This window comes from Portunus trituberculatus, chromosome 38 (assembly GCF_017591435.1).
Source record: "Portunus trituberculatus isolate SZX2019 chromosome 38, ASM1759143v1, whole genome shotgun sequence".
NCBI lineage: Eukaryota > Metazoa > Arthropoda > Malacostraca > Decapoda > Portunidae > Portunus > Portunus trituberculatus.
The window spans coordinates 27586896-27614042 of record NC_059292.1 but is presented as its reverse complement, the minus strand read 5'-3'; the positions used below and the strand labels follow the sequence as shown (position 1 = coordinate 27614042).

The 27147-nt window shown below is 39.5% G+C and overlaps 1 protein-coding gene across 8 annotated transcripts in view; it reads right to left on the bottom strand.

The window, feature by feature from the left end:
* LOC123514809 (alpha-tubulin N-acetyltransferase-like) overlaps window positions 1-25560 on the bottom strand; it is a 28022-nt gene extending 2462 nt beyond the window's left edge. The window contains exons 1-9 of one of the 8 annotated variants that reach the window (XM_045273007.1): window positions 25238-25560; window positions 10809-10958; window positions 10386-10557; window positions 9081-9231; window positions 3601-3748; window positions 2940-3030; window positions 2141-2346; window positions 1530-1711; window positions 406-441 (exon numbers count right to left, since the gene is read on the bottom strand). In XM_045273007.1, the coding sequence (XP_045128942.1) occupies window positions 406-441; window positions 1530-1711; window positions 2141-2346; window positions 2940-3030; window positions 3601-3748; window positions 9081-9231; window positions 10386-10557; window positions 10809-10958; window positions 25238-25338 (1237 nt within the window). In that variant the 5' untranslated portion in view covers window positions 25339-25560. Of the gene's footprint in view, window positions 1-405; window positions 442-1529; window positions 1712-2140; window positions 2347-2939; window positions 3031-3600; window positions 3749-9080; window positions 9232-10385; window positions 10558-10808; window positions 10959-24971; window positions 25184-25237 lie in introns of those variants that run through there. The other 7 variants (XM_045273009.1, XM_045273008.1, XM_045273010.1 and 4 more) reach the window with 7 other exon arrangements.
* Window positions 25561-27147: the final 1587 nt, after the last annotated feature.

Here is a 27147-nt window from a genome sequence, read left to right as displayed (position 1 = left end):
AAAACCTCATCACATGAGAATATCCAATAATTATATAAAATTAAATAAATTGTTGCCAAACCTTCTGTCTACAATTTAAACAAAGTTTACTGAAAGGCAGCAACATTTGGCATGTTCCTCAGAGAAGCTGAGGCTTTGCTCCACCGAGTCCACTCTCCCACAACTGACAAGCAGGTTCTATCCCCATCTTGCTTGGTGTGAAGCACAATAAAGCAAAGTTGAAATCATCCTGATCATAAAGCAGAGTTGATCTTTACAAGGCAAACTTTCTTTGACTTGTACATTTTTATAGCATGCATCAGAATGACAACTCAGAATGAGAATAAAAATTATTTCCACAATATCAACGAGAAGCAGTGGGTAACGTGAGGCAGGAAGGCTGGAGTGCCACACTGGAAGACTTACACAGATTCATCAGTCCACACAGCTCAGGGCTCCGGGCTGAGGGAGTCACATGGCACAGGATTAGCAAGGAATGGCACCACCCAGCTCAATCCATGTCAAATGTACAATGTTCATACTGTTTATCACTCAAACTGACTACTACAAGATGAGCCTAAGGCAATGCAATGGCCAACAGTCTTGCCTCTAAGTATTTCTTACCTTCATGCAACAACTACACTCTTTACAGATCAGGACCAATCAACACCTACACTAATGAACCACAACAAAAAACACACTACAGTATTTTGGATGGTAGTGTAAACCACATTACTGATCACACACCAACCATTACTTCATAAGTCATAAAGAATAAATAAATGAATGAATGAAAAATAAAAAATAAAACAATAATAAACTTGCCCATAAGTAACAGCAAACTTGGAAAACAATATGCATGTATACTTCCCTAACAACTTACAGCAATATGCATATACCTTGCATGAGAAAGTACAATCCAACTAAATGAGTACACCTTTCTTAACCATCGGAGCTCCCAGAGAGACAGGCTCTTACCACCTAAACATAACTTACTTGATTTGTGTGATAACATTCTTTAATTGGTTTACATACATATCAATATCCACAACACAGGAAAAGCAAGACAAGATTTGCAGCCTCATACACACATACAAAATAATACCCTTAAGCTCTTTTGGAGGTGTCCCATCTTCCCCATGTCTCCTCATATAATGATACACTTTGCAAACCCTGCACCAGTTGTCTTGGTACCTACTTTTTTTCTAGCTAAGGACTCTAAAACTATAAGAACACAGTATTTTAAAAGTTGGTACAGAGGAAATAAACATTTCCAATAATATACTCAGCAGTCATCATTATGCTTCTAGTGAAATATTACAATTGTTCTGATCTCTTGCTGGGGAGAGAGAGAGAGAGAGAGAGAGAGAGAGAGAGAGAGAGAGAGAGAGAGAGAGAGAGAGAGAGAGAGAGAGAGAGATTGTGTATTAAGCTATCCCTCCATTTAGCAAAATCCTAAAAGAGCAGTGGAATCAGACAAGCAAGCCTCTGTGTTGAGCAGGGCAATGGTGGATACAAGCTGTTGCCTTTTGCCTTCACCCAACACCCACCTGGTGACTGTGGACCAGCTGAGAGGGACATCTGGGCTGCACTCTCCACTATGCCATCCTCTTCTGGTGGTGGCTGCTGCCGTATCACATCATCCTTTCCCTCACCATTCTTCTGGAGCTCCTTAACAGGGGAGCGCTCTGGGGAAGTGGCTGGAGTGGGTGCTATTGATCCCTCAGGGCTGCTGGTCACAAGACAGGAGTTAGGAGGCAAGGATACTGACCAATGAGTATATAATCCAATATTAGTAACTAGAGTGCTGTCTTCATCTCTCTCTCTCTCTCTCTCTCTCTCTCTCTCTCTCTCTCTCATTCACAAGATAGATGATTTAGCTCTTTATGAAACAAATATAGAAAAAAGAAACAATTAACATGATTTAAGAACAGTAAGTGGAAAAAGGCTCAATGTGGAGAGAGCAAGAGCGAGAGCAAGAGCGAGAGCGAGAGCGAGAGAGAGAGAGAGAGAAACAAAAGTAGTATTCATTGAGACTTGAGTAAGAGAAAGTAACATTTGGATGAGAACACCAAGACAGAGTGGGCTACAAACACATGTACAAGTTCCTTCCGACATCAGTATTATCCTCAGGTGGAGAGGTTTGGTGTTTGCAACTCACCTGTGACCATCAACCAGATCAGCACTCTTTTTGCGACTAGCTGGCTGTGAGGTGGTAGGGGGTGTGTGGGGCTGAGTGCGTGGAGGAGAGCCACCCCATGGGGTCCTCAGGGGAGACCCAGTATTGGATGGGGTACGAGATGCAGAATAGGAGTTTGAAGCGCGAGAATAAGGTGTTTCACTGCCAGATGATGGTCCTCGCATCCACTAGAATATTTTCAGAAACACTAATTAGATTAAAAAAATAAAATCCTATAATCTATTTGGGTATGTAATGGTCATTAAGTGTATTGTGTAACACTGCTAGCCAACCTGACCAACAGGAGATATGAAGCAGAAGAGTTGTGAGTCATGTAGATACAACTGTTCTACTTCTAGGAGGTTATGCAAGAGTTGTACACAAGAACACTACGGGTTGCAGATTCATGTAGCTGTCCTACTGAAGAATGAGACACAACAAACATAATGAGAGAGATAACAATGCATAAAAATTTCTGATTTACATTTCCCGTTTGAAATTCCATCTTCTCTTATTTCCAATTTTACTTTACAGTTTATTCAATATATTCTAGATTTAGACCAACATTTTGATGTGTGAGTTTCTAATTTGATCAAGAAAAGAACATCTCAATTTATGCAGTTCATTATTTTCTGAATGTTTAAATTTATGAGTTAATCATTTCATCAAGAAAGAACATCTAAATTTCAAAAATTCATTATTTCTAGAGACAAGTGTATTTTCAGATGACATAGATGGTTAGCGTTGCCACTTACTGGCTGCACTATCCCTCCCCCCTCACCTCAGGACCTACCTCAAGGGTAGTCTGGTAACGAGGACACAGCCGAGCCGCAGGAGTGTGGCGGTCAGGACGGCCATGAAGAATGTCAGCCCTGCAAAGACACATCATCTATTCTATACAAGTCACAACAAACCTGTAAAATGAATGGTTCCATTATCAAGCAAGCCTCATATCAATCTAGTATATCTTTGTCACATCTGGTTCAGGACAAATTTATGGAAGGTTTCCCATCACTGCATCACTTACATCACACATCAAGTCAACATGAAAGCACAATGGTTTGCTATTCTTGGAAATTCTTTAAAATGCTCAAAGGAGGAGAAGGAATGAGCTGGTGTCTGGTGTCCTTCAAGCCACTGGATATCAAACACTGACTTTTTGTTTCATGGATGGATTTTAAGTGGGCAAGCCCAGCTCATCCTCACTGAAGTAATAGACTAGCACTTATTGTTCTTAGGCATCATTGTATTTATCCTATTTAGTAAGATGATGACAATAGTGGAGTTCCAATAGTGGCAGTGATGGTTATAGCTACAGTAACAGTACATAATAAATTGACATTCACATAATGTGAGGCAAGGCATCCATGTCTGAATTTCTCACTCTGCACAAATATATCGAGCATGCAATAGCAATTGGACACAGACAGGCCCTCACTCACATGCTGTTGGCCTGCCTGGAGGGAAGGCCGGCAGAGTGGGAGTAGTTGGATGAGGTGGAGGAGCGACGGGAGCCACTGGGAGACTGCTCTGGGGAGGCAGCACGGGGGCTGCGGCTCACCTGGATCATTGCAGCCTCTTCTGACACAACTAGGTGTGGGAAAAGAATTAAAGGTATATTAGACAGGTGGTGTTAACATCAGCAGATCCAACATGATAGGGATGGTGTGTATCTGAGTAGGAAGGGTGTGGATGTCTGGAGGGGGGAGTTGGGATGGAGTGTAGGGGGTGAGGTAGCAAATGCATTCCAGAAGAAAGATGTTAGACATAAATTAGATAGGATAAACAGAGATAGTGAAAAGATTACGAAAGATTTCCAGGTGCAAATAGGAGAGAATAAAATTAAGATTCCAAATAAGGAGACAGCATCTAGGAAGGTAGCAGGACTTAAATGTTTTTTATGTAAATGCCAGGAGTCTTAGGAACAAGAAGGACGAGTTATCTAGTTATATAGTTGAGGAGGACTTAGATGTTGTATGTGTCACAGAGGCATGGGTAAATGAGGAAAAGTTTAGGGAAAATAGGAAAGAATATGAAGTAGATGGATACATTATGTATTTACACCAGAGAATTGGTAGGATAGGTGGAGGAGTAGTTATTTATGTAAAAAAAATCCTTCATTTCCAGTCAGGTTAATGGTATTAAGGTAGATAACAGAGTAGAGTCCTTATGGCTGGATGTTAGAGTAAACAAAAGTAAGGTTATTAGAGTAGGAGCTTATTATAGACCACCTAACAGATGTAGACAACCTTATGGCAGATGAGATAAATAGGGGGTGTACTAGTCAGACAATTATCTTAGGGGATTTTAATCTTAAGTCAGTAAACTGGGAGAGGATGGTAGAAGATGCTAGTGAAAATAAGTTTATGTAAAGTTTTCAGGATAACTATTTAGTGCAGATGGTAGATAAACCTACCAGGGGGAGGAAGGTTTTAGACATAGTACTAACAAATATTGAGCATTGTTTAAAGGAAGTTGAGGTAGGAGAGACTTTAGAAAACAGTAACCATAATATAATTAGATTTATCATTAATTCCAGTAGGGATAACATAGTGAATAAGACTAGAGTCCCAAACTATCAGAAAGGCAATTATGGTAGGTTACGTCAGTTATTAGGAGAGGTAAACTGGGAAGATAGTTTTGGAAATAAAACTGCACAGGAGATGTGGGATATTTTTAAGGTTGTAGTAAAGGGTATAGTGATGCAGTGTATCCCTTACAAAGATATAAGGCAGAGAAACAGGAAGCCATTATGGTGGACTCATGAGATAGGTAGACAGATCAGAGAGAAGAAGAGGGCATATAGAGAGTTGCAGAAAAGTGGGAAAGATGTAGATTTGATTAGGTACAGACAGGTCAGGGATGATTTGAGTAAGGTTATAAAAAAAGTAAAAGGCAGGCAGAGATAAAACTAGCTAGAGCTGGGAGTAAAGATCCCAAAAATTATATAGTTATTACAAGGTCAGTGATAAAAGAAATAAGGATAGGATTGGACCACTCAGAAAAGATGGTGTAGTAGTGGATCAAAATGAAGACATAGTAGAATTATTGAATGAACAATTTTCTTCAGTATTTACTAGGAAAGAATAGGAAATCCTGTTACAAACAGTGCGATGAGTAGTTTAAGAGCTTTAGAAAATATTGATATAAAACCGGGAATTATTAGGAAATTTATTCTTGAACTAGACGATAGGAAAGCTAGTGGTCCTGATGAGCTACATGCCAGAGTACTTAGGGAGGGTGTAGACAGTATTTCTGAAGCACTTAAGTTAATCTTTGAAAGATCACTTAGGTTTGCTGAGATACCTCAGGACTGGAAGTTAGCTAATGTTACACCAATATTTAAAAAAGGTAGGAAGGATGATGCGAATAATTATAGACCGATCAGTTTAACTAGTATAGTATGTAAGATACTAGAGAAAATCATTAAGGGTAGTATTTGGGAGCATTTAAATGAGAATAGATTAATTAGAGATACCCAACATGGCTTTAGATCAGGGAGGTCCTGTCTTACAAATTTGCTCGATATCTTAGAATATATTACCAAGGAGTTAGATGATGGAAATAGCATAGATGTTATATATCTAGATTTTAGCAAGGCGTTTGATAAGGTACCGCATAGGAGGCTAGTGTACAAATTGAGACTACATGGGATAGGGGTAGGTTAGTTGATTGGATTAGTGAATGGCTTTCTGATAGGAAACAGAGAGTAGTATTAAATGGGGCAATGTCTGAGTGGAAGGAAGTGGTTAGTGGGGTACCCCAAGGATCAGTGCTAGGACCTCTTCTTTCTTGGTGTACATTAACGATTTAGATATAGGAATTAGTAGCAAAGTATCAAAGTTTGCAGATGATACTAAGATAGCATGTGCAGTACAGGGTGAAAAGGACAATTACAGAATACAATGAGACCTGGACAGGCTGATAACATGGGCAGACAGGTGGCAGATGGAGTTTAATTCTAAAAAGTGTCAGGTTATGCATTTAGGTAAAGACAACACAAACTTTAGCTATGAGATGGAGGGATGTTGGCTAGAGGCAGTAGAGGAGGAAAGGATTTAGGAGTAGTGATAGACAGGACTATGAAATTTTCAAAGCAATGTTTAGAAGCAAGAAATAGGGCAAATAGGATCCTGGGTTTTATAAATAGAAATGTTAGTTATAAAAGTAAGGAAGTGGTGCGTAGCTTATATAATTCCTATGTTAGGCCCCATTTAGAGTATTGCATACAGGCCTGGTCACCCCATTATAGGCAGGATATCAACATGTTAGAAGCAGTTCAGAGAAGAGCAACTAGGATGATACCAGCATTAAAGTGCCTGGAGTATAGAGATAGATTAAAGGAATTAAACATGTTTTCATTTGAGAGGAGATGTATAAGAGGGATATGATAGAGTTATTTAAAATGTTCTCAGATACAAACTACATAGATGTGAGATCTTTCTTTACCTTAGAGGAGGAAGTAGGACTAGAAATCATGGCAGGAAGATTAGAAAGCAAGGCTGCAGGTTAGATATAAGAAAATATTTCTTTAGTCATAGGGTGGTAGACTTCTGGAATGCATTGCCAGAGAGGGTTGTATATAGCACTAGTTTGACAATGTTTAAAAACAGACTAGATAAGCACTTAAATTTATTAGATTTATAATTATGTATAGCGCTGCATGATAGTTTTTATAAGAAATTTACTATAGTTAAACAAGACATGATCCCCATGTATGGCGATCACAGATCGTAGAGGAATTCGCTGCAGGACTTAGCCCTGTTAATGGGCCAAATATTTAGAATTAGTATATAATGTATTGTGTACTTGTAAGTGTATCTTTAAGTACTGATGACGAGGTCGCTGTGCGACTGATACAAGATAACCTAGATGGGCCCTGGTGGCCCTTTGTTATCCTATTATTTATATTAGGTTATGTTATGATATGCTGAAGTTGAAGCTTTTAAATTTACATTCGGTACAAAGGCTTAAATCAACAGAGGCCTGAAAGAAGTATTGATATGCCATAAAGGATACAACAAAGTTGATGCATACAAGATTAATAACCAGGTTAGAATAATGCACACACGATTAATAACCAGGTTAGAATAAAAAGTCATTTGTTCTAGCCTGATAAAATTGCATTGGAATAGATATGATTTTCAAACACAGTGATAGATAGCTCAGGAAAATTACTCAAAAGTCATATTCTTCATGCTGAATCATTATGGTGCTTTAGAAGGATATTAGATCAATTTAAGAATAAGGATAATAGATGGGCATATAGACACACACACACACACACACACACACACACACACACACACACACACACACACACACACACACAAGTGTGGAGGAGATCAAGAACATGATGGGGAGTTTAGAAGTGAGAAAAGCTGTGGGACCTGATGGGGTATCAGGATGGATTTTAAGAGAATGCAGGGAGCAATTGGCAGAAAAAGTTTGTGAAGTAATTGATGCCTCATTAAGGGAAGGCGTAGTGCCCCAAGACTGGAAAAGAGCTAACATTGTCCCAATCTATAAATCAGGTAACAAGAGAGACCCATTGAACTATAGACCAGTGTCACTTACAAGTGTGGTAGCTAAGATGTGTGAGAGGGTGGTGAAGACTAGATGGACAGACTTCTTGGAGAAAAATGACATACTTTGTGAGTGTCAATTTGGTTTTAGGAAAGGGCGTTCATGCACGACAAACCTGATATGTTACTATTCGAGGGTGATAGATGTAATACAGGAAAGAGATGGTTGGGCTGATGGAATATATCTGGATTTAAAAAAGGCCTTTGATAAGGTACCACACCAGAGACTGATCTGGAAACTTGAAATGGTAGGAGGAGTGCATGGCAGTTTACTAAAATGGATGGAAGACTTTTGGTAGGAAGAGAAATGAGAACAATAATTAAGGACAGACCATCAGAATGGGGATTGGTGGAGAGTGGAGTTCCACAGGGATCAGTGTTGGCACCAGTAATGTTCGCAGTCTACATAAATGACATGGTGGATGGGGTGTCCAGTTATGTGAGCCTATTTGCAGACGATGCAAAATTGTTACGAAAAGTGAGATGTGACAAAGATTGCGAACTGCTCCAGGAAGACTTGGACAGAATATGGAAATGGAGCTGTACATGGCAAATGGAGTTCAACACGACAAAATGCAAGAAAATAGAGTTTGGCAAGAGTGAAAGAAGAATCAGGAGTATGTACAAGATAGGAAATGAAGACATAAAACCAGTCATGAAGAAAAAGACCTTGGGGTGACAATTACCAATGACCTATCGCCAGAGAGACATATAAACAAAATAATTGGAGAAGTATTGAACTTATTGAGGAACATAAGAGTGGCGTTCGTATATCTAGATGAAGAAATGATGAAGAAAATAATTACTGCAATGATAAGACCGAGGCTTGAATATGCAACAATACAGTGGGCTCGAACTTAAAGAAACACATAAGGAAACTAGAGAAAGTACAGAGGGCTGCAACGAAAATGGTGCCTGACTTAAGAGATTTGACTTATGAAGACAGACTGAAAAGAATGCAACTTCCAACCCTGGAAAACAGAAGAGAAAGGAGACCTGATAGCAATATACAGAGTGATGATTGGCATGGAAAAATGGATAGGGAAGATCTGTGTATGTGGAATGGAAGAATGTCGAGAGGGCATGGGAAAAAACTAAAAATGGCCACTTATAGGAGAGATGTGAAAAAATATAGCTTCCCTCATAGAAGGGTGGAAGCATGGAATAGTTTAGACGTGGAAGTGGTCAACGCAAGGAATATTCATGATTTTAAGAAAAAGCTGGACATTAATAGATATGGAGACGGGACAACACGAGCATAGCTCTTTTCCCGTATGTTACAATTAGGTAAATACAATTAGGTAAATACACACACACACACACACACACACACTTACTTGGCCTTTCTGCCATGAAGAACGGCTCAAAGACAACAAAGTTGTTGATCTGAGGAACCTGCTTGTAAAGGTTGTAATGCTTGTGCAGGAATCCCAAGAACTTATCTGATGGCTTGTCCACTGCCATGTATTCAGGTGTCACATTCTGATGCTGCAGGAACACAATAAGAACTGTATTCTCAAAACATTTTGGAGTTTTCCCTAAACTCAAAAGCTGTAAAGGAAGCTGTGATGGTTTTCAAGTAATAATTGTTTTGATATAGAATAATAGAGCCTTAACGCAAATCTTGAATACTTCTGTCATGCTTCCATTTAAAACAGGATAGAAAAGTGTACTTTTTATTTCATCGTTTTTGTTGCCCTTGGCCAGTTTTCCCTTCTTACATAAGAATAAAATAAATAAATAATTAAAAAGACAAAAAAGCAAACAACCAAAATGTGACTTACAAGGGCAGGGCCACTGGGGTGGCTGGGGATGGCATTCCCCCCCACCTGGAACCCCCCACCCACCAGTTTGGGAGAAAAAAAAAAAAAAAAAGTGCGCTTAATCAAATGTAATATATACACACCCTTTTATGGGTTTTCAACCCATAAAAGGGAAGATTTATTGCTTCATCACAAACAGTTTTTACTGGACATCAAGGGGATGAAAATCTTCATCTGAAAAGCAACTGAAGCTGACAGTCTGATGTACAGAAGTTGGAAGTATAAAGTTACATAAAAAAGGAAATAGTCAAATAAAGTACAAGTTCTTCAAATTTTTACTTGAGTACAATACTTTTGTAAATGTAATTATGTCCACCAATCTAACACCTTGATGTCTGTAATTATTTATAGACCATACATACCTGCAGCTGCACCTTTTGCAACTCTTTGTTGGATTCATATTTTTACATTTAATTTTTCTTGGCAAAATATATTTTTGAAGGTTGTTCTTATTGTTTTTTCATAATACTGTATGCCATACTGTTTTATGTGTAATATACCTTTACCATTTTGAATTACACACACTGAAATCCCAGAGAAATGGGAATGGAGATTCTTATTTTGTAAAATTTTTCTATGCCATATTAGTCAATGTTACCATACTGTGAAATCGTTCAATCTAGCATTATTTTGTGCAAATAAGCAGTCATACTATTCATATTGTAGTCCACTGGTTATTACTGTCGCCTAAAATCAGAGGCTGTTTGAGGACATTTGAAACCTTTTTTATATGTCAATACAGTATGCCATTCCTCTACTGACTGTGCCCTATCTGGCCTCAACAAGAAAAAAATTCTAGACCCGCCCCTGGTGACTTACCCTCAGCATGTAGTCAAAGAGCCTCCTGCCATAACCCCTGCGCTGCCGCGACTCATGGATATAGAAGTCAAGGACACAGAGTGGTCCAGCTTCTTTGGTTCGTTGGTTGGGATCCAACAGGAATAACTTCTTGCGCCCTACCTTGAGCATACCTACCACCAGGGTCACACCTCTGCAATGCACACACACATACACACACACTGTTAGTTAATACTCCTCTGCTCTACCTCTATTATTTCACATCAAAGGAAAAAAATTACTTCGAAAATAGTTCTAGTCTGTAAAAATACTGTAATCATAATTAAACATTAAGAATATGAAAAGAAATCTGAACAATTCTGATACAGTTATGAGAGAGCTAATCATCCAAAACTTCAAGTTAGAATGCTCCGTTGTTCCTTGATACCATTCCTAATCACTCACATTGAATCATCATCCTCCTTCATCAGGTAGAGCAAGTGGTCTGAGTTCTGGAGTTTCTCTGATGTGGTAATGACGTTATTGAGTCCCTGTGCAAAGGATGATGCCTCGCCAATGGCATTGATGATCTCATACAGCTGCTGGTACTCCACCCTGAACAGGACAAACAAATATGCATCACCAAAATATAAAAAGACAAGAAAAAGCAAAAGGGAAAAAAAGGAATTGAAACTTTGAAGAATAGTAAAGCAGCAAGTGATGAAAGGATCACACTGAAATGTCAAGATGTGGCCTTTAATAATGTAGCTTGTGGCTGTGGTGCCAGGCTGCTGTGCCATTGGTGCTACAAGTCTTTCATGATGTGGCTTGTAGCTGTGGTGGCTGCTGGTACTACAAGTCTTTCATGATGTGGTTTGTGGCTGCAGTGAAGGGCTACTGGGTCACTACTCATTAATGCAAAGGAGTCATATTCTAAAAAGTACAATGACAGTAGTTGGCCAACAGCAGCACAATGGCCAGGGATGGCCAGCAGCACAGTGGTCAGGGGTGATCAACAGCATACTACCTAGAGTGGTGTTGACAACACTTGTACTGCAATGGTCATGGTCACATACTCCAGGTCAATGAACCCTGTATTGATTAACTGGCTCTGCACTCCCGACTTCCCACTCTTACCAGATTTTCAACCTTGCATAATAAGGTGGTGTTCTTGTGAGACACCACAATAAGGTGATAAGCAGTTATGTCATGCTGATCAGGAAATTAATACTGTATGGGAGACATGCTGCCTCTCAAAACACCACATGTAAGAGTTACCTCTAATGCTACCTTTGTACATAAACTTCAGAGTAGTAAAAAAAATTAACTTCTGCAGGAATTCATTTAACTTATTCATGGTCACAGCACAAAGTATGTAAGTCAGAAATCCGGTAGCTGTATTCAAGCATAGCAGTGGAAAAATACAGTGTGTGGAGGAATGTGTGTGTGTGTGTGTGTGTGTGTGTGTGTGTGTGTGTGTGTGTGTGTGTGTGTGTGTGTGTGTGTGTGTGTGTGTGTGTGTGTGTGTGTGTATTTACCTAGTTGTAGTTTTACAAGGCCTGGGCTTTATGCTCGTGTGGCCCCGTCTCCATATCTACACTTATCCAATCTTACTTTAAAAGTATGCACACTCATTGCAGACACTACTTCTTCATTTAAACTGTTCCGCGTCTCAACACATCTCTGCGGGAAACTATATCTTTTAATATCTCTCAGACATCTTCCTTTTCTCAGCTTTTTACTATGCGATCTTGTGCTTCGAATGTCATATTCTTCTCTCAGGATCAGTTTCTCATTATCCACTTGGTCCATTCCGTTGATCAATTTATAAACTTGTATCAGGTCTCCTCTCTCCCTTCTCTGTTCCAGGGTTGGTAGATCCATAGCCTTTAGTCTCTCCTCATATGTCATCCCTTCAAATTCTGGAACCATTCTTGTAGCTATTTTTTGTAGCCTCTCCAATTTCCTTATGTGTTTCTTTTTATGAAGGGTCCACACTACTCCTGCATATTCCAATCTGGGTCTTATTATAGTACTTATCAATTTCTTCATCATTTCTTTGTCCATGTAGTGAAATGCTACTCCAATATTCCTTAGCAAATTATATGTTTCTCTAAAAATTCTATCAATATGGCTTACTGGTTGATTGTTTTCTTCCATCGTCACTCCTAAGTCCTTTTCCTTTTTAACTTTCTCCAGTTCTACTCCATCTCCCATCTTATAGATTCCCACAGGTCGTCTTTCACTCTTTTCCATTTCCATGACATGGCTTTTGTTCACATTGAATTCCATTTCCCACTTCTTACTCCATTCCCAGATCTTATTTATATTAGGTCTACTTGCAGTATTTCACAATCCTCTTTTTGCTTTATAACTCTGCACAGTTTCGTATCATCTGCAAACAGGTTTATGTAGCTGTTCACTCCTTCTAGCATGTCGTTAATATAAATGAGGAAAAGTATTGGTGCCAATACTGACCCCTGTGGCACTCCACTTTCTACTGCTCTCCACTTGGACTTCATATCTTTAACTACAGTCCTTATTTCTCTCCCCTCAAATAATTTTCTATCCATCTCAATGTGCTTCCTTTTAAGCCACCCATCTCCTCTAACTTCCACAGTAATCTTGCATGTGGCACTTTGTTAAATGCCTTTTTTAAATCCAAATAAATACAGTCAACCTATCTCTCTCTCTCTTGTACTCTATCAACTATTCTAGAATAGAAACTCAATAAATTAGTTACACAAGATCATCTTTTTCTAAAACCAAATTGGCTATTTGATATTAATTTGTTGTCTTCAAGGAATTCGATCCATTGTTTCTTTATTATTGTGTGTGCTGTGTGTGTGTGTATTCACCTAGTTGTATTCACCTAGTTGTAATTTTACAGGGCCTGGGAATCATACTCGTGTGGCCCCGTCTCCATATCTACACACATCCAACTTTCCTTTAAAACTATGCACACTCCTTGCTGACACCACCTCCTCACTCAAACCATTCCACACCTCCACACATCTTTGTGGGAAACTATATTTCTTCACATCCTTCAAGCATATTCCCTTGGCTATCTTTTTACTATGCGATCTTGTAGTTCTACTTAAGTTTTCCTCTCTCAACATCATTTGCTCATTATCCACTTCATCCAGTCCATTCAACAGTTTATAAACCTGTATTAAATCTCCTCTTTCTCTTCTTTGTTCCAAGGTAGGCAAATTCATTTCTTTTAATCTCTCCTCATAGGTCATTTCTGCCAATTCCGGAACCATTTTTGTTGCCATTCTCTGCAATCTCTCCAACTTCCTTATATGCTTCTTTTTATAAGGGGACCAGACCACTCCAGCATATTCCAATCTTGGTCTAATTACCATACTAATTAATTTCTTCATCATATCTTTATCCATATAATGGAAGGCTAATCCAATATTTTTTATCAAATTATACGTTTCTCCAAACATCTTTTCAATATGAGCCTCAAACTGCCCATGGTCTTGTATTATCACTCCCAAATCCTTTTCCTTTTCCACCTTTTTCAACACTACTTCTTCACCCATCTTATATGACCCTCTTGGCCGTCTTCCACTCTTTCCCATCTCCATCACATGACTTTTGCTCAGATTAAATTCCATTTGCCACCTCTTGCTCCACTCCCAAATCTTATCCAGGTCTGCCTGTAAAATTTCACAATCTTCTTCACTCTTCACACACCTACACAACTTGCATCATCCATAAACAAATTAATATAACTGTTTACTCCTCTGGCATGTCATTTATATATACCAGGAAAAGTATTGGTGCCAGCACTGAGCCTTGTGGGACTCCACTCTCCACCACCAACCAGTCCAACCTTGCATCCCTTATTACCGTTCTCATCTCCCTCCATCTCAAGTAGTTTTCCATCCACTTTAACACTTTTCCTTTCAGTCCTCCATAAATCTCTACTTTCCATAACAGTCTCTCGTGAGGTACCTTGTCAAAAGCTTTCTTTAAATCCAAATATACACAGTCCATCCATCCTCTCTCTCCTGTATTTTGTCAACCACTCTTGAATAAAAGCTCAGTAGATTTGTTACACATGACCTCCCTTTCCTGAAGCCAAATTGATGATCCGATAATAACTTATGATCCTCCAGGAACCGTATCCAATATTTCTTTATCACCCTCTCACAAATCTTACCGACCACACTTGTTAGAGACACAGGTCTATAGTTAAGAGGCTCTTCCTTACTGCCTCCCTTATAAATGGGCAGTTGGGCACCACTTCAGCTCTCTTCCACTCTACTGGTACTGTGTGTGTGTGTGTGTGTGTGTGTGTGTGTGTGTGTGTGTGTGTGTGTGTGTGTGTGTGTGTGTGTGTGTGTGTGTGTGTATTTACCTAATTGTATTTACCTAATTGTAACATACGGGAAAAGAGCTATGCTCGTGTTGTCCCGTCTCCATATCTATTAATGTCCAGCTTTTTCTTAAAATCATGAATATTCCTTGCGTTGACCACTTCCACGTCTAAACTATTCCATGCTTCCACCCTTCTATGAGGAAGCTATATTTTTCACATCTCTCCTATAAGTGGCCATTTTAGTTTTTCCCATGCCCTCTCGACATTCTTTCATTCCACATACACAGATCTTCCCTATCCATTTTTTCCATGCCAATCATCACTCTGTATATTGCTATCAGGTCTCCCCTTTCTCTTCTGTTTTCCAGGGTCGGAAGTTGCATTCTTTTCAGTCTGTCTTCATAAGTCAAATCTCTTAAGTCAGGCACCATTTTTGTTGCAGCCCTCTGTACTTTCTCTAGTTTCCTTATGTGTTTCTTTAAGTTTGGAGCCCACTGTATTGTTGCATATTCAAGCCTCGGTCTTATCATTGCAGTAATTATTTTCTTCATCATTTCTTCATCTAAATATCTGACGCCACTCTTATGTTCCTCAATAAGTTCAATACTTCTCCAATTATTTTGTTTATATGTCTCTCTGGCGATAGGTCATTGGTAATTGTCACCCCAAGGTCTTTTTCTTCATGACTGGTTTTATGTCTTCATTTCCTATCTTGTACATACTCCTGATTCTTCTTTCACTCTTGCCAAACTCTATTTTCTTGCATTTTGTCGTGTTGAACTCCATTTGCCATGTACAGCTCCATTTCCATATTCTGTCCAAGTCTTCCTGGAGTAGTTCGCAATCTTTGTCACATCTCACTTTTCTTAACAATTTTGCATCGTCTGCAAATAGGCTCACATAACTGGACACCCCATCCACCATGTCATTTATGTAGACCGCGAACATTACTGGTGCCAACACTGATCCCTGTGGAACTCCACTCTCCACCAAGCCCCATTCTGATGGTCTGTCCTTAATTATTGTTCTCATTTCTCTTCCTACCAAAAAGTCTTCCATCCATTTTAGTAAACTGCCATGCACTCCTCCTACCATTTCAAGTTTCCAGATCAGTCTCCGGTGTGGTACCTTATCAAAGGCCTTTTTTAAATCCAGATATATTCCATCAGCCCAACCATCTCTTTCCTGTATTACATCTATCACCCTCGAATAGTAACATATCAGGTTTGTCGTGCATGAACGCCCTTTTCTAAAACCAAATTGACACTCACAAAGTATGTCATTTTTCTCCAAGAAGTCTGTCCATCTATTCTTCACCACCCTCTCACACATCTTAGCTACCACACTTGTAAGTGACACTGGTCTATAGTTCAATGGGTCTCTCTTGTTACCTGATTTATAGATTGGGACAATGTTAGCTCTTTTCCAGTCTTGGGGCACTACACCTTCCCTTAATGAGGCATCAATTACTTCACAAACTTTTTCTGCCAGTTGCTCCTGCATTCTCTTAAAATCCATCCTGATACCCCATCAGGTCCCACAGCTTTTCTCACTTCTAAACTCCCCATCATATTCTTGATCTCCTCCACAGTTACTTGAAACTCCTTCATAATCCCTTTCTGTTCCATTACCAGTGGTTTGTCAAAAGCAGTCTCCTTTGTGAATACCTTCCGAAAGCATCCATTCATAGCCTCTGCCATTTCCTGGGATCTTCACTGCATACTCCATTTACTTCTAAACTTTCAATACTTTCTCTATTTTTGATGTTGTTGTTCACATGTCTGTAAAAAGCCTTGGTTGGTCTTTACATTTATCAATTATATCCTTTTCTTGTTTCTTTCTTTCTTCTCTTCTAATCAACACATATTCATTTCTTGCTCTTTTGTAACTTTCCCACTGCTTAATCCATCTTTTCCTTCTCCACCTCTTCCATGCATCCTCTTTTCTTGTTCTAGCCTTTTCACATCTATCGTTAAACCAGTCCTGCTTTCCAACTTCTCTATGTTGTCTTATTGGTACAAATTTTTCTCACCTTCTTTGTATATTTTATAAATTCCTTCCACTTTTCATTTGCTCCTTAGCACTCTTGAATTTCATCCAATTTGTCTCTTGAAAGAATTTCTTTAGGTTTCCAAAATCTGTCTTGGCATAATTCCATCTTCCCACTTTATATTCTTCATTTCTTCTAGATTTCTCTTCATCTATCACCTTGAACTCCAAAACTGCATGATCACTCTTTGCTAAAGGGCACTCCACCCTCATCTCCTCAATGACCATTGGCTCTGTACTAAAGACCAAGTCCAGTCTTGACGATGCTCCCTCTCCTCCAAACCTAGTATCTTCTTTGACCCACTGAGTTAACATATTTTCCATTGCCAGTGTCAATAGTGTATTTCCCCATGTTGTCTCTGATCCTTCCATTGACCAGTCCTCCCAACACACCTCTTTACAATTAAAATCTCCCATCATTATAGTTCGTTCACAGCCACCCAACATTTCTTCCAGACATGTTCCTGTATCACTTATCATTTCTTCATATTCCTGTACTGACCATGCATTTGTCTTAGGTGGTACGTACACCACTATGTAGTGCCTCTTTTTCCTTCATTAGTTTCTGCTCTGATCTTTAGCACTTCTGCCTTTCCCATACCTTCTTTCACTTGATCCACCTTTATATCTTTTTTAACCAGCAACATCACTCCTCCTCCCATCTTACCTACTCTATTTCTTTTCCAAACATTATATTTCCCTTCTCCAACCATCATCAGGTCTTCTCCCTCTCTCAGTTTTGTTTCAGTAAGACCCACAATATCTGGGTTCTTGTCCCTCAAGTAATCGTTGAGTTCTAAAATCCCCGATATCACTCCATTTATGTTGGAATACATTACATTCCGCTCATACGTAAGTTTCTTTAGTCCTTTCTTGCTGTACTTTTCTGGGTTATGAACCACTTCCTCAGTGTGTGTGTGTGTGTGTGTGTGTGTGTGTGTGTGTATACATGCATGTAACAAATCTTTACCTTCATAAAATAATTGCCTAAGTAATTTTTCGTGATTTGGGGATTTTTGTCAGTTCTTCCTGATGCAGTGCATCACTAACATACTTGTCTCAATTACAGCAATACTCCGCTTAACGAACAGGATAGGAGGTGTCAAAGCTGTTCGTAGAGCAAAAATTTGTTAAGCGGACGTAATTTTCCCATAGGAAATAATGGAAATAGGTGGGATGCATTCTGGGCTGGTCCCCAACATATCACATGGGTTAAAAAAAAATCATATATACGTACCTGTACCATTAATAACCAAGTATCCCCAAGTTTTTAGTGAAGAAAATGACAATACAATGAAAGCATGAGAATTCATGTAAAGTCCCTACCTAGTGTCTGGGTCTTCTAATACAAGCAACCCCTGCTTAACGAAGGTTCACACAATGAAATTTCGCTACAACAAAGGTTTCATTTTACTACCATCTGCTCGTTTAACGAACACCAAACTCACTTTAACAAAGTTTTATCCAGGTCATTTTTTCCAAGTTTGAAAGCTCCGCTGTATCACGCAAGCCGATAGGCTTTTGAATACACCAGCGCCTCTCGTGGACAAAACGCGCATCACTCACTGCCCCTGTTCAAAACAATAACAGCGTCAGCTTCCTCCCTCACCTGCACTCAACAGCAACAACTGGGAAATGTCCAAACGAGGGTCTGCAGAATCATATTTGGCCATACCTACACTGACTATGATCACACCCTATCTACCATCGATCTCCCCACACTGGCTACCAGACACCAAGCAGCCCTTGTCAAGATGAGTAGAGGCCTGCTGTGCCACTCACGGCTACGACATCTCCTCCCCCCTGACGCGCCCCAGCCAATCCATGCCACACGACACACAAACGTGGTCATGCCACTCAAGGCCCCAAGAACTGACCCCTTTCATCATAGTGCTATCCCCTCCATGGTGCAAGCCATAAACAGCTAAGTTAAGGTTCTAATATTAAGTCTCCCTCAATCCCCATATGTGCATTTTCAGTATATATGTACTGCAATTACTAATAAACCATTCTATTACTATTATTATTATTATATACACATACACAAAGACACACACACACACACACACACACACACACACACACACACACACACACACACAGGAAAAATATATAAAACAGCTGAACAGATGAATGAACTTAGGAATGAAAGTCTGTTTTTAACATGGATATGGAATTGATAGAAACCAACAATGAAATGTACCAGAGGTCATGGTGCAGCAAAAGGAAACTGGCAAACTGTTAGAAAAGTTAGATGTCAGAAAAACAATGGGGGCCTGATGGAATGTGAGCTTGGACACTAAAGGAATGGGGTGACTAATTGATGGAGCTGATTTGGGATGTGATTAGTTGCTCACTCATGGAGGAAAGAGTACTAAGGGATTGGAAAAGAGCAAACACAGTGCCAATATTGAAGGAAGGAGAAAAACTGAGCCACTAAACTAGGGATGGGTGTCACTAAATAATGTTGTGGGCAAGTGTTAAGAAATACTGTTGAAAGAAAAGTGGGTGAAGTAAGTATTTGGAGAAGAAGGAAGTCATAACAAACTGCCAATTCAACTTCAGGAAAAGGAAGATCATGCATGACAAATCTATCAAGTTTCTATACAAGATTAATAGATGAAGTACAAGGAAGAGATGGCTGGCTGGATGCATTGTACTTGGACATAAAAGAAGAATCTGAAAAGTTACATATAAGAGACTCTTGAGGAAGATGGAACATATAGGAGGGTTGAGAGGAACATTGCAAAATTAGATGAGGGATGACCTACAAGACAGAGAAATGAGATCTGTGATCGGGGACATCTGTTCCGGATGGAGTAAGGTAACAAGTGGTGTTCCATAGGGATCAGTGTTTGCACCCATCATATTCCAGATATGTACAAGTGATATGCATGAGGGGGTGAGCAGTTATATGAATTTGTTTGCTGATGATGCAAAATTGTTCAGAGTTATAAAGAGACATGATTGTATGGAGTTACAGAGATATTAACAAGATTTATGAGAGTGGAACCAGAGGTGGAAATTAAAATTTAATGCTAAAAAATGCCATGTGATGAAAATGGGTAAGACTAAGATAAGACCTGCATGGAAAAAAAAAATGAGGGAAAAATCATAATGAAGAGCAAGGAAGAAAGAGATCTGGGAGTGGCCATTCAAGATACCCTGATCTCAAAAAGGCATATGTGGGATATTTGGTTTGACATACAAAATTTTAACAAACATTAGTATGGCATTTCATTACATGGAGGATGAAGATGATCACAACCACCATGACAGGATCCAGGTTAAAATATGCAGCAGTGGTGTAGTCTCCACATATGAAGAAAGACATCAAGAATTTGTAGAAAGAATTCAGAGGATAGTCACAACGATGGTACCAGAGCTGAAACACCTAACCTATGAAGAAGGATTGAAGGAAATGGGATTGCTAACTTTGCAAGATAAAAAAGAGGAGATTTAATAATGAAGTACAAAATAGTTAACTACACTGAGAAGAAAAGACAGACAAGACCTTTCTAATGTTGATGAAAGGAAATGGAAATAGATGGAAGAGACGAAATTCAAAGGTCAAGAAGAGTCAGTTTTTAGGGGACATCTAGAAGTAGTTTCCACATAGAACTGTGGGTATTTGGAATAACTTAAGTGAAGAATTCATCACAGTAACTAATGTACACATACTTAAAGAAAAGTTCATGGAGGTTACAAAAGTTGAAGGCTAGTTCACCATGATGGTCAGTGAAGGGAGAGGACAGCCAAAACTGGTGGTGAACATTGAAATCTCCAAGGATGGTTATCTCTGTGAAAGGATGGAGACAGAATGTGCTCCACTTTTGAAGTTAAATAGTCAAAGAATTTCTCATAGTCAGAGGAATTAGCTAAGAGGTTGACAGCACAGATAAATTTGAGCCTAGTATGTCTCTTTTCTTGTATCCCACAACTAGGTAAACACACACACACAACACACACACACACACACACACACACACACACACACACACACACACACACACTTAAGGACTCTGAGGAAACCAAAACAATTTACATAAGAAGAAATATGTCACAAGATGAGAGAATGAAAATGAAGGAGCTAGTATCTGAAGTGAAAGAGAGGAATGACGAAAGAACAGAGGAGGAAAAGATCAAGTTTTTTTGGAGGATGAGAAATGGGAGGCTAAAGAAGTGGTGGATAAAACAGACAGAATAGGCATTACATGGAAGAACGAGACTAGGAATGGAATAAAAGTGACTTACACGAACATAGATGGATTTCTGTCTAAGAGGCTAGAATGTATGGATTACCTAAGAAATAACGAACCGGACACAATGTGTGTAGTGGAAACAAAGCTAAGGCCCGAAATAAAGCTAGACTGGTTTGTTGTAAAACACTACAAAGTATGGAGAAATGATAGAAAAATAAAGGAGGTGGTGGTATAATGGTTCTTACTAAGGAAGATCTGATAGTGAAGGAGGTGAACTATAGTAAGAGAAATGAGGAAGTGATAAGTATGCTTATAACAGATGGCAAGAGGGACATTAATATTATAACAGTATACATACCACCCAGAACCAGTGCTTGGGAATATGAACAGTACCAAATGGTGATGAGAAATACTCTAGACAGAATGAAGCAAGAACTCAACAGAAAGGATAGAGTGATGATAGCTGGAGACTTTAATTGCAAAGAAATAGTGTGGGAAGACTACGAAGTGGTGAATGGTGGTGAGTGGACAGAAGAATTGTTAAAGGTAGCAACAAATAACTTGATGACACAGTGGGTGAGATCACCAACAAGGTGCAGGGGACAAGATGTTGCAGCAAGGTTGGATTTGGTATTTACCAGGGGAATCTCTCTAAAAGAGGAAATTGAACATGAAAGTCCCTTGGGGAAAAGCGATCATGATGTCCTAAGCTTTGCGCTGGATACAGAATTAAGCACGAATAAGATTGTGGAACGCAGGGAGGAAAAATTAAATTATACTAGGGCAAATTATAACCATATAAGGGAGTTCTTTAATGAAATTGACTGGTCCGTGGTATACCAGGAAAGAGATATACAATTGAAGTACGATAAATTTATGGATTTGTATAACTCCGCTGTGAAAAAGTTTGTGCCATATTACAGAAAGGGGACTTTAAATAATAAACAGTGGTTTAATAGAAATTGTGAAGAAGCAAAAAAGAACAAAGAAAAGGCATGGAAGAAACTTAAGAAAAACAGTGATGTATTATCAAGGGAAAGCTACAAAACAGCAAGGAATAGATATGTTGAAGTAAGGAGAACTGCACAGAAGGAATATGAACAGAGGGTGGTGGAAAACTGTGATAGTGACCCAAAAATGTTTTACAAATTCATAAATGGAAAACTAAATAAAGGGAGGCAATAGAAAAGGTAAAAAATGGGGAAGAAGTATATGAAGATGCTGGAGAGATAGCTGAAATTTTGAACGACAACTTTTGCAAAGTGTTTACAAAGGAGGAGCATTTTATGGGAGGAAGGCCTACGGAAATAAAGCAAATGCAGGACATCATGGTTACTAAGGAAGATGTAAGGAAAATTATAAGCAATCTGGATATTAATAAATCAATGGGGCCTGATGGCATATCTGGGAGGTTGCTAAAAGAATGTAAGGATCAATTGTTGAACCCCATATTTGATATTGTGGAAACCTCCATACGAACAGGATTAGTCCTGAAAGAGTGGAAAAGAGCTGACATTGTGCCTATATATAAGAATGGTAGCAGAATGGAACCGCTAAATTATAGACCAGTATCGTTGACTAGTATATTGTGCAAGGTATGTGAAGAAGTAATTAAAGCTAAGTGGAGTGAGTATCTAGAAAGTGAAAAAATTCTGAGTGAAAGGCAGTTTGGTTTCAGAAAAGGAAGATCGTGCGCGTATCCAATTTATTATGTTTTTATTCAAGAGTGACTGACATACTACAACATAGAGAGGGATGGGTGGATGCTTTCTACCTGGACTTGAGAAAGGCCTTTGATAAGTACTACAAAATAGACTGATGTGGAAACTAAAGATGACTGGAGGAGTAAATGATAAACTAGCAAAATGGATGGATTACTTAGTGGGAAGAGAAATGAGAACAGTGGTGAGAGGAAGGAAGTCCGAGTGGAAGAAGGTAACCAGTGGAGTTTCACAAGGGTCAGTTTTTGATTTATGTTAATGATATGCCAGTAGGAATTAACAGTTATATGAACATGTTTGCGGACGATACTAAAATTATGAGGAGAGTAAAGAATGTGGAAGATTGTAACAAGTTACAGGAAGATCTTGATAAAATATATGAGTGGAGTAAAGAGTGGCAGATGGAATTTAATATAGACAAGACCCATGTTATGAAAATGGGAAGAAGTAGATACAGACCAAACTGGGATTACAGACTGGGTGATGAGAAAATTAAAGAGACCAATGAGGAGAAAGACTTAGGAGTAACCGTGCAAAACACTTTGTCACCGGAGAAACACATTAACAAGATTTTTGGGAAAACATACAATATGCTTCAAAATATTGGCCTTGCATTCCACTACCTAGATGAAGGAATGATGAAGAAGATATTATGTACCTTAATAAGACCCCAGCTAGAATATGCAGCATGTGTCTGGTCACAGCATATGAAGAAAAATGTGAAGAAGGTAGAAAGGGTACAAAGGCTGGCAACAAGGATGGTACCAGGACTCAGGGAGTTAGACTATGAGGAAAGACTGAGGAAGCTGGGGCTGACCACATTAGAAGAGAGAAGAACAAGAGGAGACATGATAACTATGTATAAATTGGTGAACAAGATTGACATACTGGATAGAGTTGATAAAGGTGACCACAAGTAATCATCTCCGAGGACATGGAAAAAAGCTAATAAAGGAAATCTGTCTAAATGACGTGAGAAAATACAGTTTCCCGCATCGTAGCATTGATAAGTGGAATAAACTGAGCAGTGATGTCATTGACGCGGTGTGTGTCAATCAGATGAAAGAGAGATATGACAGGAATGGACAAGGAGACAGGACACAGAGAGCTTAGCTCGGGCCCTGTAATACACAAATAGGTAAATACAAATAGCTAAATACACACACACACACACACACACACACACACACACACACACACACACACACACACACGAATCCCGGAAAGCAGTGAGGCAAATGGGCAAGCCTCTTAATGTGTAGCCCCTGTTCACCTAGCAGTAAATAGGTACGGGATGTAACTCGAGGGGTTGTGTCCTCGCTTTCCCGGTGTGTGTTGTGTGTGGGTATTATTAGTAGAGATGGGGCACATTGTGTCAACCTATAAGAGAACCGGTGTGGAGGGGGGGGAAGTAGCCCCAAAGCTAGGATACGGTAAGTTAAGTTTATTAGGGTTAGCTTGGTGTTCTAGGGAGGGTCCGGGAGAGGTCTGTGCCCCCCCGGCTTGAATACGTTAGGTTAGGTTAGGTTTATGTTAGGGTTAGGTTAGTGTTATAGGGGGCTGGGGGGGCACAGCCCCCCCCGGCTAGGATACATTAGGTTAGGTTTGTTAGGGTTAGGTTAGTGTTATAGGGGGGATACACTAGTTTAGGTTAGGTTAGAATAGGTTAGCGTTATAGGGGGGGTGTCTGGGAGGGCCCAGCCCACCCTGGCTTGGATACGTTAGATTAGGTCAGTGTCCTCGAGGAGAAAGGTTATGTTATGTAAAACTTCCCTGCATTTAGGGATATTTTCCTAGATTTGGAGAAATTTCCCTAGATTTAAAGAAATATCTCTACATTTAGGGAAATTCTTCAAACATGTAGAGAAATTTCCTTAGATTTAAAAAAAAAAAAAACATATCATATATGTCTCCCCAACCCAATACCCCCGATTCCCCAAAGGCCCCTAACCTCGTTGTATTAAACTAAAAATTTTCCGATCTTTTAAATAAATTTCAAAAATTTCCTAAAATATAAAATAGTGACCCCTTCCACTACTTGAAATGTCAATAAACAAATATTGGACATGAGCCAAAATTCCCAGAAAACTATAGTGCTAATGGTTTTAGGAAAATTTATCAATCATTTACTTTAGCAGAACAAGAGAAAATGGTGGTGCCATAAGGTCCTGTCATTGCCTCACATCTCTACTCAAGGGTGGCAGTGGTGGTGGTACGGGTGCCTACTTTTCCAGCTGTGTGAAGGCAGTAGGCACCCCACTATGCAAACATGACGGGAGAAAGATGTCATCATTAACCGCTTACGAGAACACAGGACACGCACTGCGGTACTAGTAGCACAGCTGAGCACGGATGAGTGACACCACCACCACTCGCAGTGACAGCGGGCCATGAATACATAGAGGGGCCTTGGCTGAGAATTTCTACTAAGACATCCCTTGATCAATCATTTCATTTCTAATACACTACATCCGGGCAGCGCCACACCCGCCGCAGTGCCTCGGTGGGGCGGTGAAGGGACAACAGCAGCAGGAGAGAGTGACTGAGTGAGTGGGTGGAAGGACGTGAACAGGAAGCGATGTAATGCACCTGTTTCTAGTTGAACTCTTCCAGTTTTTGACGATGAGATTATTGTCCACCAGTGTGACTTCATCTTGCAAGATGTGGCCCACGTCAAATCTAAATTCCATGGCTGTAGGGAGCTGCGAGGCGACGGCGGCAATATGTTGAGATGGTGGTGCGGGGCAGACTGGCCAAGGCTCAGCAGACAGCACAGCAGTGAGCAGTGAGGCCAAGGAGGCAGTGAGGCGGGGCAGACAGCGGCTGACTCACCCACCAGCAGACGACACACACACCTACTGATCGATGACTACTGCTGCTGCTGCTGCTGCTGCTTCTTCTTTCCTTGCCTGCCTGTATACCGTAGCTCTGGGTGACTTTTACTTCCTCGAGAGAGAGAGATGCAATATGCTATATTATTTATGATAATTATCATCTGCAGAAATTTGACTCCATTCTTGTCAGAGAGAGAGAGAGAGAGAGAGAGAGAGAGAAAAGCGGGCATCACTATATTCTCGTTGTCATATGGGAATATTCAAATGTTCATATACGACAAGAATGAAGTTAGTGCGCATGTATATCTTCATTCCTCATCATTTATTGGTACGTACGTGTTTGCTAACGCCAAGACTAAATATTCATATTCCTAAATTTGTGACTGTAGGAAGTGCATGTAATATGCTTCAAATGCGTTGAAAACATATTTATGTGCATGCGCATGTGACTGGAAGAGTTGTACTACTGTCCAGCTACTATTAGTTCAGTGCAATCTTTCTAACACACCTACTGCTAGCCTACACAGGGTGACTACCTTAACCTTTCCTAATAAGGTTTGACTGATAGCATACAGTGCCACATGGTGTGTGGCATGGTGCCTTCTGCTGCTGCCCTTCCTATACTATCTGCGGCTTTGCGTGTTGCTCTGCATGGGAATTAACGCTGATTGTAACTTTTAGTACATATCTGCATTTATTTCGTATAGACGGAATTTGTAAAATACGTACTTACGCGCGCGCGCGCGCGCGCGTGTGTGTGTGTGTGTGTGTGTGTGTGTGATATCATCTATTTGTATTTCCACGGGACATGTATATCCAAATGTTCTCTCTCTCTCTCTCTCTCTCTCTCTCTCTCTCTCTCTCTCTCTAAGATTACGCACATCCCTAACGGGAATTGAACGCTCATGAGAATTTGATTAATGATTTCTGTAAAGATAATTTGAAAAAGTTTTGTGAATGTTTCATAATATATATATATATATATATATATATATATATATATATATATATATATTTATATATATATATATATATATATATATATATATATATATATATATATATATATATATATATATATACAGCAGTGGTTTCCAGCCTGTGGTACGCATATCACTACGTGGAACGCGAATTAAGACCTTAAATTGGCACAAGAACACTTTCGGAATCATAATGCAATTTTTAGTTAAATTAAATAAATTAATTTCTTAGAAAAAAATATTATTACACAACATAATCTGGTATCGATCAACTGGTGGAGAAGAAATTTACAGTGTTGTGCTTGTGAATGAATTAATAATTGCTGGAATTGAGTTTTTCTAGAACCAGGTGTTACGCGAGGATTGTACGGGACCTCCAAGTGGTACTCGCTCAGGTAAAATTTGGAAACCACTGATATGAAACAATAAACATTTTCACCAAAGGTTCGCACCACTCAGGGATCGAACTCTGTATCTTCCTTTTTTTTTTTTTTATACCATGTAGGCTTTTCACGGGAATTTATGGGCTAAAGGGGATACTTTTTAGGGTACCTCCTGTCTTAAAGCCCACCCGCTAGGAAACCGTTGCCCCGAGTGAGGAAGCCCAACTTACACTCAGACCGTGGACAGGATTCGAACCCGTGCGCTTGGAGACCTCTAGGATCCCAAAGCACGTATGGTTCCA